The sequence below is a fragment of the Brachycentrus maculatus genome, unplaced genomic scaffold, assembly GCF_059751285.1.
Source record: "Brachycentrus maculatus isolate JH-2025_06_01 unplaced genomic scaffold, ASM5975128v1 h1tg000091l, whole genome shotgun sequence".
Classification (NCBI taxonomy): domain Eukaryota; kingdom Metazoa; phylum Arthropoda; class Insecta; order Trichoptera; family Brachycentridae; genus Brachycentrus; species Brachycentrus maculatus.
The window spans coordinates 955,389-968,275 of NW_028280845.1; the positions used below are offsets into that span (position 1 = coordinate 955,389).

Below are 12,887 nucleotides of genomic sequence, written 5' to 3' on the forward strand. Positions count from 1 at the left end.
GACATGAAGTTAGACACGAATTATTTTCATAGATATTTATAATAATCATTCAAAACATTACCAGTGTTGTCATTCCAATTTGAATTATTCATGACCATGTGCTCCATTCGATGTCCATTTTATCAATGAAATACCATTTAAATTATCCAAAATATTGGAGAAAATCGTTCTTTATCAGTTCTTTTTTATTAAAACTATCCCTCGATCGCAACAGAATCAAGATTTTATAAATGTACTTCACGTGTTTAGTAGACAGGTAGGTAACAAAAATACATAATAATTTATATGAAATTAAAACGGGGCATGCACCGAAAAAACATAATTGTTTTTATTATTACTAAAATATTTGAAATGCAAAAGATTTTCGTTGGAAAACAATTGTAAAATTCTCGTTTGGAAGATAATCATCAGTTGCTTTTCTTTTAAGCAAGGGTGAGCTCCGCCACTATTTTTCTAGTTTAATACGATACAAAGTTTTATAAACATGCAATCAACTCATTAGACGATGAAAAATATTTGTTTCCAAAATATCAAATATTTACTTGAAAATTTATTATTCCTTCCACTGTAAAATGAATCTTTTAGAATCTAAAATTTAGATGATAAAATAATATCGGATGTGAGTCGATTATTCTGAAAGATTGTGCAAAAGCAGAGGGGAAAAAAATCAGTTTGCACAAAACGACCCCACGTGATATTGTACAATTTTTGATTTAGCTGTCTTTTTTTTAGTCATGCATGGTAATTTTTAAAGTTTATATATTAATTATACGAAATGAGTTGTTGGTGTATTTACACCTTTATTTTTTAATGAAATATTGTGAATAATTTTTATAAAATATTTTTGAAGGTATGGCAATATTTTGTGTTTTGTCTTTGCTTTCTTATCATATGGCGTGCTTGAAAGGAGCGCAGCGCATGTTCTTCCGCCATTTTCTTTTTAATCAATAAGTTAAGAAATGTCAGTGTGGTGAAGTGAATTGGGTGAAGTAATCTTCCAACATCCGTCCGTTGGAGAAATAATATCACAAATAGATCATCATGGAGAATTCGTACGGAGTCGGCGTGGTGAATAGATACGCTCTTTTTCTCGATGATGAATCGGATCCTCACGATGTGCTAAAGGCGAAGGAGCTCGAAAAGGAGCGAAAGAAGAAGACCAAAGAGGCCGAAAAAGAGAACAAAGGTAAACCGGAAGCTAAAGTTAAAGCTGCCGCTCCGGCTCCGGCACGAAAGGGCATCAAAGAGACGCAAAATGTAAAACCGCAAGAAAGCAAGGTCGCCGTCGAACCGAAGAGGGAAAATAAAGTGCCCAATGTGAGGCCGGCCGATCGTAACTCCGAGAGGCCGCCGCCTCGTCGGCGCGAAGACCGTCCCAACGGACCCTCGGAGAACAGCGAGGGAAACCCGAGACCTCCCAGGAGGGAATTCGGAGATCGCAAACCCCCCGGCACTTTCGAGCGACGCAATTTCGGAGAGAACACCGGCGAACGACGCAATTACGGAGGAGAAGGGGGCGAGCGTAGGCCTTATGGAGACGGAGAGCGTCGCAACTACGGCGACGGGGAGCGCCGCAGCTATGGCGACGGCGGCGGCGGCATGGAGCGTCGCAGCTACGGGGGCGAGGACGGGGAGAGACGCGGCCCGCCGCGAGAGAGGGGCCCGCGGGACGGGCCTCGCGGAGGCGGACGCGGCCAGTTCGACGGGCGCGGGAAGCGGGAGTTCGACCGCCGCTCCGGCTCCGACAGGACGGGAGTGAAGCCGGTGGACAAGCGCGACGGCGGAGGCTCGCACAACTGGGGCTCGCACAAGGACGACCTGGAGGACTGGAACAAGCCGCAGTCCGAGGGCGAGCAGACGGACGGGGAGAAGAGCGAGCCGGCCCCGGCCGCCGAGCCGCCCGCGCCCGGAGCTGAGGAGGAGATGCCCGCGGCGCCCGCCGCGCCGCCCGCGCCCGTGGAGGAGGAGACCAAGGAGCTGACGCTGGACGAGTGGAAGGCGCTCAAGGCGTCCGGGCGCCAGAAGCCGCAGTACAACCTGCGCAAGGCCGGCGAGGGCGAGGACCTGACCCAGTGGAAGAACATGGTGGTCCTGAAGAAGGAGAAGGCGGACGGGGAGGACAGCGACGACGAGTACGACTCGGCCGAGTACCCGCAGCGCGTAGGGCGCCAGAAGCGCGTGGTGGGCATCGAGTTCACGTTCTACGAGCCGCGGCGCGGCGGCGGGCCGGGGCGCGGGGGACGCGGCGGTCGCGGAGGCCGGGGCGGCGGCCGCGGGGGGCGCGGCGGGCGCGAGGAGACGGCGGGGGCCCCGCCGGCGCCGGAGGAGCGCCCGCGAGGCCGCCAGTACGCGCCCAAGGTGGACGACAACAAGGACTTCCCGTCCTTGGGTTAGGTCGCAGGTTGACGGTTCCGGTAACATTATATATCAGCTATGAGCTAGAATACAGTCATTGTGTGTAATGTTATTTTGAAGTAAATGTATGATTATTTACGGAAATGTTTATTTTTAACGGACTGTTGTCTGACTTGGAGGCCTCGCTGTCCCTCAGAGGGGATGTTCGGGGATCCGATCTCGTTCCCCGACATCCTCCACTTCTCTCGATACATCGTCGATTGTGCTTTTGAAAAATTGTTGACATTTTTTATAAAAGTTTAGAAATGAAATCATCCGTATTGTTTGTTGTAATATTGGTGCCTGACTTTCCGGGCTTTTACAAAAAGTACAAAGAATCGGTTTTGTGATTTGGTGGCTTTTATTTGAGAAGTTTCCTCTGTTGACATAAAATACTGTAAATAATATATACTTATCCTTTTTGTACTTGTACGGAAATGTGGATTTCCCGGTAACGAGCGTTGGTTTATACTAATGGTAACAAGCATGGACAAGATATTGCTGTAGATTTAACTCCCTAGCGTAACATTTTCATGTTGACCGTTTGATTTCATTAATATCCACATGTTATGTGTAACCTGATTTTCTCGAGTTAACACTTCAGTTGGTTTCCTTCGATGAGACTTAACTTAATGAGACGGGATGTAGAACTCGAATAAACACCTTTTTCAATAATATAATCAATTATATTTTAAAACTTTGCAACATCACTTGTCATAAGATTGTTATTTTATATAATATGTAAATCTTATGAAGATTGAAGTGTGTAAATAATAGTTTTAAATAAACTACTGGAATACATTGATATGGCGTTACAAATATTGCGTGTTATATTTATTTCTTTACATTATCTTCACACCCCCCGTCGGGATCTCCTCGGTGCCTGACGCGGAAGTCTCTTTACTCGTGAGCTGTATACTCCGTACCGCAACTTTCGTCACAGTGTTTCTGGCAAAAATGGCCTTATTAGGTAGACTACTTCTCGCTGATGCCTTAATGATACTGCGAGGATTTCTAGACTAATAATATAAACCGTGAACTTGTACTTTGATTTTGTGATCGGTCTAAGTATTTTTTTACTGAGTGGCGCTTTGGTTTTGAATTTTTAACAAGTATATTTGGTGACCTTAACATTTGCTACTATTTTTGTTATGTATGTATTTGCGTGGACTGATTTCTATTAACACCTAATATCCATATTGTAGTTTGTATCTTACCTTATCCACTGTTTCTGTAATGTAGTTTTTTTCAATTTATTTATATATCATTATCTTGTAGGTTAATGAACATTTTCCTAACTAGTTTGCCAAATTTAAAAAAAGGCAATATGATTTTAAAAGTTATCCAGGTGAAGGGATTGCACTCGCAGATATCAATTTGTACTAGAAATTGCCATCGAAATCGATTTCACCACCTCATTCCTGAGACTTCAAAGTTTCAAACAAAATGCGCCATGTTGATGCAACATAATTTCTTATGCACGCATAAATCACTTCATCTGGATGAGTTTATAAATGTTAAGTGTTCCAAATCACTCGAAAGATAGTCACTTTATATAAGTTGGTTAATGTAATTTCTTATGACCTTCACCAAATTCTTATATCCTGTTCCTCGATAATAGATTAAGAAGGATTGAGAAACCTGTATCTAAAATAACCATCAATATCGCCTGCTATCACAAATCACATCACGTAAACATAAATGAGATACAAATATGAGTGCAGGTTTGTAACTTTTTAAACTATTATATAAAATAGTCTTTGTTATAATATATAATTCGGATTTATTAATTTAGAAAACAATTGTTTTGCTTTGTACATAGACTGTTTACTGTCTCAAATTGTCTGGAAAATGACTTAGCCATTTGAAAATATAGAAATAAAGTTTTGTAGAATACGGAACAATTGTTTTTATATTAATTTATTTTCAGAAGTTTATTTTAGATAAGATGAAGTAAACCGCAGGGTGGAAAGTGGAGTAAGTCACATGAACAAGTAGAGATCCAATCTTATTACCGGATGATTAAATTTCAGATATTTTATAATAATATAAATGATTACCACTATTTGTGAAAAATACATTGTAAATTTTTAAATTGAAGAAAGAAAATGACATGCAAATTACTCCACTTTCACTCGAGGGCTTCCAATTGTCAGATAATTTCAGCAAATCTGAAATCAAAGCTTATTTGATTTAAAAATAGTTCCCACAATGTCTTGATCCCAAATGAATGTCGGTCGCTCCTTCACAACAAGAATAGTTATCTATAAGGAGATTGGGATGGCACAGAATCATGGCAAGTATTTATTAAAAGAAAACTTACTGGATCACACACTTCAGGTGCATTATTGAAAAAGTCTGGAATTAAGAGGTAAGAACAACCTGGATTCTATTTGCAGCGGTCAACAAATTTTAGTGGGTCACCAAAAAGTATGGTAAGATGTATAGATATAATTTTTAAATGAAAGCTCTTAAAATAGTAAGCTATTTTTACATCATGTAAGGCCAGTATGCCATGATATAGAAAGTGGAAGTGCCTGTGGGGCTAAATAGGAAAAAAATGGACAGGTATTTAAATAACTGCTAAAGATAATTATAAGATATTTATTTATATTTGAAGCACTAATTTTGTGATTTTACATTTTATAATTAAATTTAACTTTGTTTTAAAATCATATTTGTATTTATCTTGTTGACGTGGAATTTAATTTACTATTCTTTTCGAAATTTTTGTTTTGAAATTATTTTGATAAAAGGCAAGATTTTTCTTGTGATTTCAGGCATAAATAAGAAAAACAAAAATATATCATGAAAGGATGTCAAACCACAATAACAATAATTAAAACAAAAAAAACAAGTTTTTCTATTGATTTAGATAAAAATAGAATGCTCCGAGTTGACCAAATGTTTTGACCACATACTATTTGGAGTTAACAAATATTTTCTGTTTTCAATGGTCCATCCTGTGATTGTTGTTCCATACATTACAAGTTCTGTACTTCGTTCCCTAAAATCATTTCTTTAGAGGTCATTTTATTTTTAAAACCAAATAATTCATATTTAATGTAGTTTTTTTTATTGTATAAGTTTGAAGCAGTATTGGGGCTCCGAATATTGTTGTAAATTTCATTATATGCATTGGTTGAATGATCAAAGAATTATTGCTTGTGTAGCAAATATCATCAAGGTGGCTGATTTTCTAGCCAAAGCCCATGCAGCTCATACTCAATATAAATTACAAATAATAAAAAAGTTCTATTAAAAATTAACATTCCAAATCACATTTGTATGCTCCTCGTGAAATAAAATTCCAGATAAAAATAAATTCTGAATGTCAGTCATGAAAGTTTTACTTATATGTGGTACATATGCATCAAAATATATAGGAATATGGATGGCAGCTGTGTGGATAAAATACTACTTCTATCTAGCGTATCAGCTTTGTTATTTTCAGTTGGCAACACTGAGAAATCAGTTTTGAATGTTTGCATTTTTGTAAGTTTGCATTCTGTCTGATGAGTTTCATTTTCAAATGGAGTAAGCTAATTAATTAAATCAAAAATACAAAGATGAACATGGATGACAGCTGTGTAGACTTTTCTTTTCTTTCGAGCACCCTTCTTTCTGCCTCTTTCTAGCAAAATATCATTTTCCTTGCTTCTGGTTGGCAACATTAAGAAACTACCTTCAATTAAAATTTGTACTTTTGTTGCTGCCATGGTACCAATTGTTTATGGACCTTATGGGTGCTTGTGCACTACACGGAATTTTGTTGACCTGCAGAACTACTACGAAGTTTGACAGTTTAGCGTGATCGAGTTCACGTGCACTGTGATTGCACACTGATCCGGAGAAAGATGGACAAGTGCACAACCCAATCATTATTTTTTTTTCATGCTACACCGGACTGTAAAAAAATCGTACAGTAAAATTCCGTGAAGTGCACAGGCGCTCTATTAGTCACGAGCCCTTTGATAATGTCAGCTGGGTATTATGTGTTGAGTAAAGTACAATAGTACCTACTTAAAATCATTATTGTTGCTGTATGAATAGGGAGTATTATTAATAATGAAAGAGTAGTTAGTGAGGTAAAGATATTTTTAATAAATTAAGCGGCAAATAATAAGAAATAACATTTATTACAAAAGGAAAAACAATAATATATACTCTCCTTTCCATAGATCTATCAAGATGCATCGCAATATTACAAATATTTATAAAACAATATGTAAACATGTCTCGGCGTTACAACTTGGAAAAGACAATAATTACCTACAATAGTAATATACTTATGAAATATTGACTAGATGTGCATTTATGATCAACGCGCAAATGTACGCGGATATTCACTTTAGTATCAAACAGTCATTTTAGAATACAGCGCAAGCGTTGTAGCCAGTCTGTTATTCTATGCCGAAGGTGTTGGTTTCCTCCACGGCCAGGAGCAGCTTCTCATGCAGGATCTCGAGGGTCGGGTACGGGGGCAGGTCCAGCCGGTTGAAGCAAGTGTGCGCTCGGGGCAGGCTGTTGGGCTTCCCCCACTTCTCGATGCAGAACTTGCGCGGCCCCACGGAGCCCCGCAGAGCGGCGAAGCCCTCGTACGGGATGCTCGACGTCCCCGTCACAAACTGGACTAGTCTCAAGCGTTGCTCGTTGCTGAATCTACAAAATAATTATATGTTTTTATATGTTATGCAAAGAAGGAAAAAGAATAAGTTATGAACACATCGATATTTGTTAACCTATCTATGCATACTGCCCCTACCGTGGTGCCATAAAATAGCGGTCAGATAGCGTGCGGCCCCACTGCAGGGGCGTAGTGATTATTTCTCGTGTATTTCGATATTACGTCGGGATTTGGACTACCAACGCTCCCTATTGATGACACAACTCAATTAAATCATTTATCAGCTAGATACATGTTTTTCAACTGAACAATGTTTTAAACCTTTCATTAATATCTTACTACTCGAAAGGTTAAGTGCATAGTAAGATCTTACTACAATTATAACTGATTAATGCAAATTGTAAGTATCTTCTAAATTCTTTTGACCCTTATCCGCACCCAATAATACGTGTAAAGAAAAGTGCATTGTATCGAGACAGAATGTTATCCTAATCATAACTACATAAGGTAAGGTGATCAGTCCTGTGCAAAATAGTAACTGTAAGATGGAAGAAAAGTCTAAACTAATTAAAAAACTTACTAAACTTAACCACAGATGGTTCTTAACGAAAGAAGGTGTCAATTGAAGTATAATTAGAACTTCCAAAATTTGTGTAGTGTAAAAAGTGATCATTTAAGTCAGCTTATGATATGTCGTAAAGCCCTGTAAATATGCAGGCATCCAATATTCTTCTTCATCCCCTATGTTGGAATATCAATAAAATAAAGTAACTGTGTTCTGCGCAACCAACGCCCCACCATTGGAAGGCTAATTATTCATTATTATTATAAGTAACTAACCACTACGCCGCTTCTGCAGAGGTACAAGAACAAGAGAGAACGGAATTCCATACCAATCTTTTCTTTGCAAACAATCTTAGCCTATTCCACATTCATGCATCTCACACATTATGATCATAAAGATAGTTACCTTCCGATAGTCTGCCAGAACCAGTGTATGACGGGGTGTTGGTCATGGTAGCCGCTGCGGTACTCGGTGTTGTTGCGCCAGTCGGCGATGTCGATCTCGGCCGTGCCGGCGATGACCAGCTCAAGCTCGCGAGCGTCGAACACGGCCACGAGGCGAGGGTCCACCACCTCGTAGAACCCTCGCACCAGCCACTCCGTCTGCTCCGCAACTCCTCGTTCCAGGCGCCATCGCACCACACGCTCCAAGTACTCCTGAAAAAAGGAAAAAAAAGATTTTGTTAAAAAAACTGAAAAACATTAGACAATACATTCCTAGCTCTTGTCATTGGCTGGTTCGACTATCACTTTATAAACTCTGTCTACTCATGTATAAATTAATACATATTATGGTTCCAGAGTATCTGCAAGTTATTGTAATCGACCATGAGAATTGTTTTACCAATAACTGAACAAATAATATGGGTCCAGAGTGTCTCAAAGAACTGTGCATTCCAGACCAATTGGTTGATAGTCATCTCGCGTTTCAATTGGCAACAACAACTACCATAAGTAAAGTGATCTTACCAGCTAAATTTGGCGAGCTTACGTTTGCTGTTGCAGGCCGGCATGCGTGGAATGCTCTTCCATTAGTAGTTAGAAACAGCGAGAGTGAGATGATCGTTACAAAAACTAAAAAGGCATTTGTTTTCTAAATCATTTCCACTATCTCCTTTTCCCCAATTAAATCACAATAGTAATCCCCTTGATGTAGTATTTTAAAAAAAACGGCGCTAGATAAATTATCCAAAATTATCATTATTACATCCAGTTTTGAAATTCTACTTCCATTTGTGAGATTCTTACAATTACTTCATAAATGTATCATGTTAAAAATGTAAATAAAATCATATGTAATATTTTGTAGAATACTGTGTATTGTAATTTAAATGAATTTTAAATTATTTCTCACATTATTTAATTGACATCAACATGGACTGGCACCTGTGCGGGATTGATCACCTTGCCTACGTGTAATTAATAGTCATATTAATACTTTTTCTATAAGATGCAGTGCTTCGTACACTATTGAATGCGGATAAGCGTCGGTAGATAACCACAGTCCACAAAAAAAGTAATTTGGAGAGATTCTGGGATGTGATTATGATGATTCTAAATCCGTAGGATTCACAATATGCAGTGCAGGACTGATCACCCTATCTTCGCATAAGCAACAATCTAGTTAACACCGTGTCATTCCAATGCAGTGCGCTAAGGACCAGTAAGGAAGAAATCCAGAAGTGCATTTATTTCCTGAGCAGCAGCGCACTTATTCTGTCGGATGAATTAGATATTGTCCAGTACTAGAAATATACAGAACTACGCTGGGAGAATTGAGCTTACAAATGTTTCTATAGGCTTTGTGGTTGAAGAAAATGAGATGGCAAGCTTTTCTTAGCAAGTGTATTTCCCTAGAATTTTCACTCATAAATTACATACAGTAATTTTAAACATAAAGAGTAAACCCACTCACAAGTAGGAATAGGCTATGAAACTTATGAAGTTGGAGCCTAAGTAGGAACACGATAAGCAATTGCATATAATATGTAGCTAGATTTCAGAGTTACTTAGAGTACTTCCAAGTGACTCTGGAAACTAACCTTTGCCCGTACCAAATAAGGGCAAAAAAAGGGCCTTGGGATTTGCCCATACCTGGTACAGACACCCCAGTGTAGAAATAGCTCAAACTCATTTCATTATAGTAACGGCGCGGTGGTTATAATAGAGTATAGATTATAATGTAGATTATAATGGAGTTATGGGCTAGAAATACAAGATGAAAAACCTTTGTGTATCTAAGATCAGTTTTTAACCCTTAGCACTGAAGTGCCGCCATAGAGGCAGCATGCAAGGTTTGCTGTAAAACTTTCAAGAGCAGAGGGTTAAAAGAAATTCAAAATTCTCTTAATACATTATTTGTGGGAAACGCTTGAAGCGTCTTTTACATACTGTTGGTAGAGAGTGGGAGACGCTTATAAGTGTTCTATTTGCTTACTTTTGGTAAAGCGTGAAAGGCCAAAAAACTTTGCATCGATTTGGATTTACGGTTACTTATGATTAGTACACAACCCTATTAGTACACTAATTAGGGTCGGGGTTGATGAAAAAACCGCCTGACAACAATGAGTTAATAAAAACATAAAAGATCATTAAATCTGAAAATTATTGTTATTTAATGCCTTGCATTAATGCATTAAATGCTGTTTAGTGCTGCCGGACAGCAGGACAGACAAGGTTTCTCCCAAGTAACTGTCAACGTCGGAGGGACACATGAGGAAGAAGAACAATGCATTATTTCATTATCAGACCACTCAGTTAACCCTCCCTTCCCGGTGTTGTGTACCTTGTAAACATTGCTTTAATAACCATAATATCTCTATAAATATAATAAATACAAGGCTAGGATTTTACGTATTCCTCCATAACACTTAAGCATTGATTTAAAAAACAAAATTAATAATTATCAGAATTTATCGGGTACATCAGCGGTATTTTGTGATTATCGGAAACAAATTCGCATATAAACAGCGCGTGAAGAGTGTACGGGAACCGCGACACTATATTCGCATATCACTCTTGTATACATGCACTGTGCAAGCGTGAGCAGCTGAAAGCTCAATATTCTCTGGCTAGCGGCAGTAGCTTTTGGGCTTCCGACAAAAGTGGATCTATGCTTGTTCCGTGAGTGTTGCCAGATGGTTTTATAATGTTTTCAGCAAATAAATCTAAATTACTATAATTTTTGCCTTCATTTATAATTAATTACGGGGATTAGCTATGAATTTAATTATTTTTCCCATTTAAAATCGCTAATTCTTTATGGTGTAGTGACTACCCAACACCGGGACGAGCGTTTTATTTTAGCACCGGAAGGGAAAGGTTAATCATAGGTAATTAAAAACAACTGAAGCCCACCTTTTTGTTCTTCTCCGTGACGAGGATGTTCCTCCCGCCGGGCTTGAGTTCCCGCTCGACGACCTGGCCGAAGAGCTCCTCGGTGACGGAGAAGGTGAGCTCGAGGCCTGAGGAGGCGGTGGTGCCGAGGTCGTTGTCCCGGATCCAGTGCAGCGAGCGGTGGAACTCCTCGTCCAGGGACTCCAGGTCGGAGAGGCAGACGGGCAGGCGCAGCAGGGCCTTGTAAAAGGGCCGCGTGAAGAAGGCGTCCAGCAGGTACTGGTGCACCAGCGCCAGCCCCAGCACGCGACCGCTAAACCGGAACCTGCAAACCAAACAGACAAACATTACCATACAGATATACAGTAGTAATAATATAATATAATTGTATAGCTATAAAAGGACCATCAGTCCATTTCATCTTCACATTCATTTTAAAATGCCATAACTGGGCGAAACAATTGTAAAAAAATAGATTTTTATGTGTTTTTTTAACAATAAAATACACCTTAGTAGACTCAAAAATCAGTGTTTGATTTAACATTTAATACATAGATATACAGTAGCGTGCACAGATAATTTATAAGGGTTGCAGTAGAGGTAGGTAGTAAGGTAAGCTGGTACAACTTACTAGCGTGGGGCAATAGAGGTAGGTAGTAAGGTAAGCTACATAGTTACTACTTACTAGGGTAGGCAGTAGAGGTAGGTAGTAAGGTAAGCTAGGTACTACTTAATAAGGTAGAGTAGGTACTGGTTGCATTTTTCGTCACGCGGGTAAGTTAGGATAGACACTGCTTTTCTGCCTATATGGAAAGCACGCCCCTGAGAGATATAAAAATAAATTTATATCCAATACAAAAATTTGGCATCTAGCATCTTCAAACAACAAAAATCTGAATAATGATGAAGTTTTGAGGGTTCTATATTAATTTTTTTTTCTTATTTAAAAAAAAAAAATAATCTTTAATTTAGCTAATAATAAGTACTTAACTATTTATTTCGATGTATTAATGCTTTGTTTATGTTGAAAATCAGAAGTTACACAAACATTTTTATTTCCATGGCATGTGGCACGCTATATATTATTTTATTGAGAACAATTCTTTTTGGCACTCAAAAGGTTCGCCATCCCTGCCCTAAGATAAAGGGGCACCCATGTCAACGTTGAAGAGAAACTTTTACTGTATTGGAAAATAACACATTAGTTTAGCTATTGGTAACCTTATCTAGTCAACAAAGATTCCGTTATCGATAACATAGAACAACAAGTGAACACAAATATCCGAAGTGAAACGAAAACACTTGCCGAAGACAGCTCGGTAAACAAAAGCAGTGCGTGTCTAAATATCATAATAAATAGCTAATAATTTGATGAGTCTGTTGTAGAAAAATTGGCAACGTTTGGCGGCGATAAGGGACGGGATGTGCAGAAGCGTGTCAACATCAGGCGCACTATGCCAACCGGGGAAATTCAGCCTCGGACCGAAATGCAAGATAATAGACAATACAAACTCGCCAAAGGTCAGAGATAACAGACAACAAACAGGTCAATGGTAGGTCAAATAATCGATTTGATATACCAAATGCGATATGCGAATTTTTGCAGAGACATACGGAAAATAATAAAGGAATATTCAAAGATTTTAATTTAAATTTCACTTCGTAAATATCACCATTTTTGTTCTATTTACCGAGTGAAATGGAAACAAATCTGGAAATAGACAATATAAACAATATGGTAGGTCAATTAATTGATTTGATATACCAAATGCGGAATGCAAATTTTCGCACAAATATACGTAAAACAAATAAAGGAATATTCAAAGATTTTAATTTGAATATCACTTGGTAAAATACTACCATTTTTCGTTCTATTTACCGAGCGAAATAGAAAAAATCTGGGTGTGAAATAGTAGTAAATGAGGAAATTTTGAAACAGGTAGATAGATGATTTCGTATACAATCC

At 38.6% G+C, this 12,887-nt stretch overlaps 2 protein-coding genes across 4 annotated transcripts in view; one reads left to right on the forward strand and one right to left on the reverse strand.

Moving 5' to 3' along the window:
• The first annotated feature begins 883 nt into the window (after positions 1 to 883).
• LOC148310563 (uncharacterized) lies at positions 884 to 3,213 on the forward strand. The gene has a single exon (XM_088258166.1). It carries the CDS (start codon positions 1,042 to 1,044, stop codon positions 2,392 to 2,394), a length of 1,353 nt encoding a protein of 450 aa, XP_088114292.1. The 5' UTR covers positions 884 to 1,041; the 3' UTR covers positions 2,395 to 3,213.
• Positions 3,214 to 6,514: 3,301 nt separating this feature from the next.
• Positions 6,515 to 12,887, reverse strand: part of LOC148310564 (E3 ubiquitin-protein ligase HECW1-like) — a 220,867-nt gene continuing 214,494 nt past the window's right edge. For all 3 annotated transcript variants that reach the window (XM_088258164.1, XM_088258163.1, XM_088258165.1), the window contains 3 exons: positions 10,943 to 11,246; positions 7,992 to 8,242; positions 6,515 to 7,056 (listed from right to left, as the gene is read on the reverse strand). In XM_088258164.1, coding sequence (XP_088114290.1) covers positions 6,798 to 7,056; positions 7,992 to 8,242; positions 10,943 to 11,246 — 814 coding nt within the window. In that variant the 3' untranslated portion in view covers positions 6,515 to 6,797. The remainder of the gene's footprint in view (positions 7,057 to 7,991; positions 8,243 to 10,942; positions 11,247 to 12,887) is intronic.

What these genes read in the sequence shown, in the direction of transcription:
- LOC148310563 (XM_088258166.1), top strand. Translation starts at nt 1,042, where the DNA reads ATGGAGAATTCGTACGGAGTCGGCGTGGTGAATAGATACGCTCTTTTT.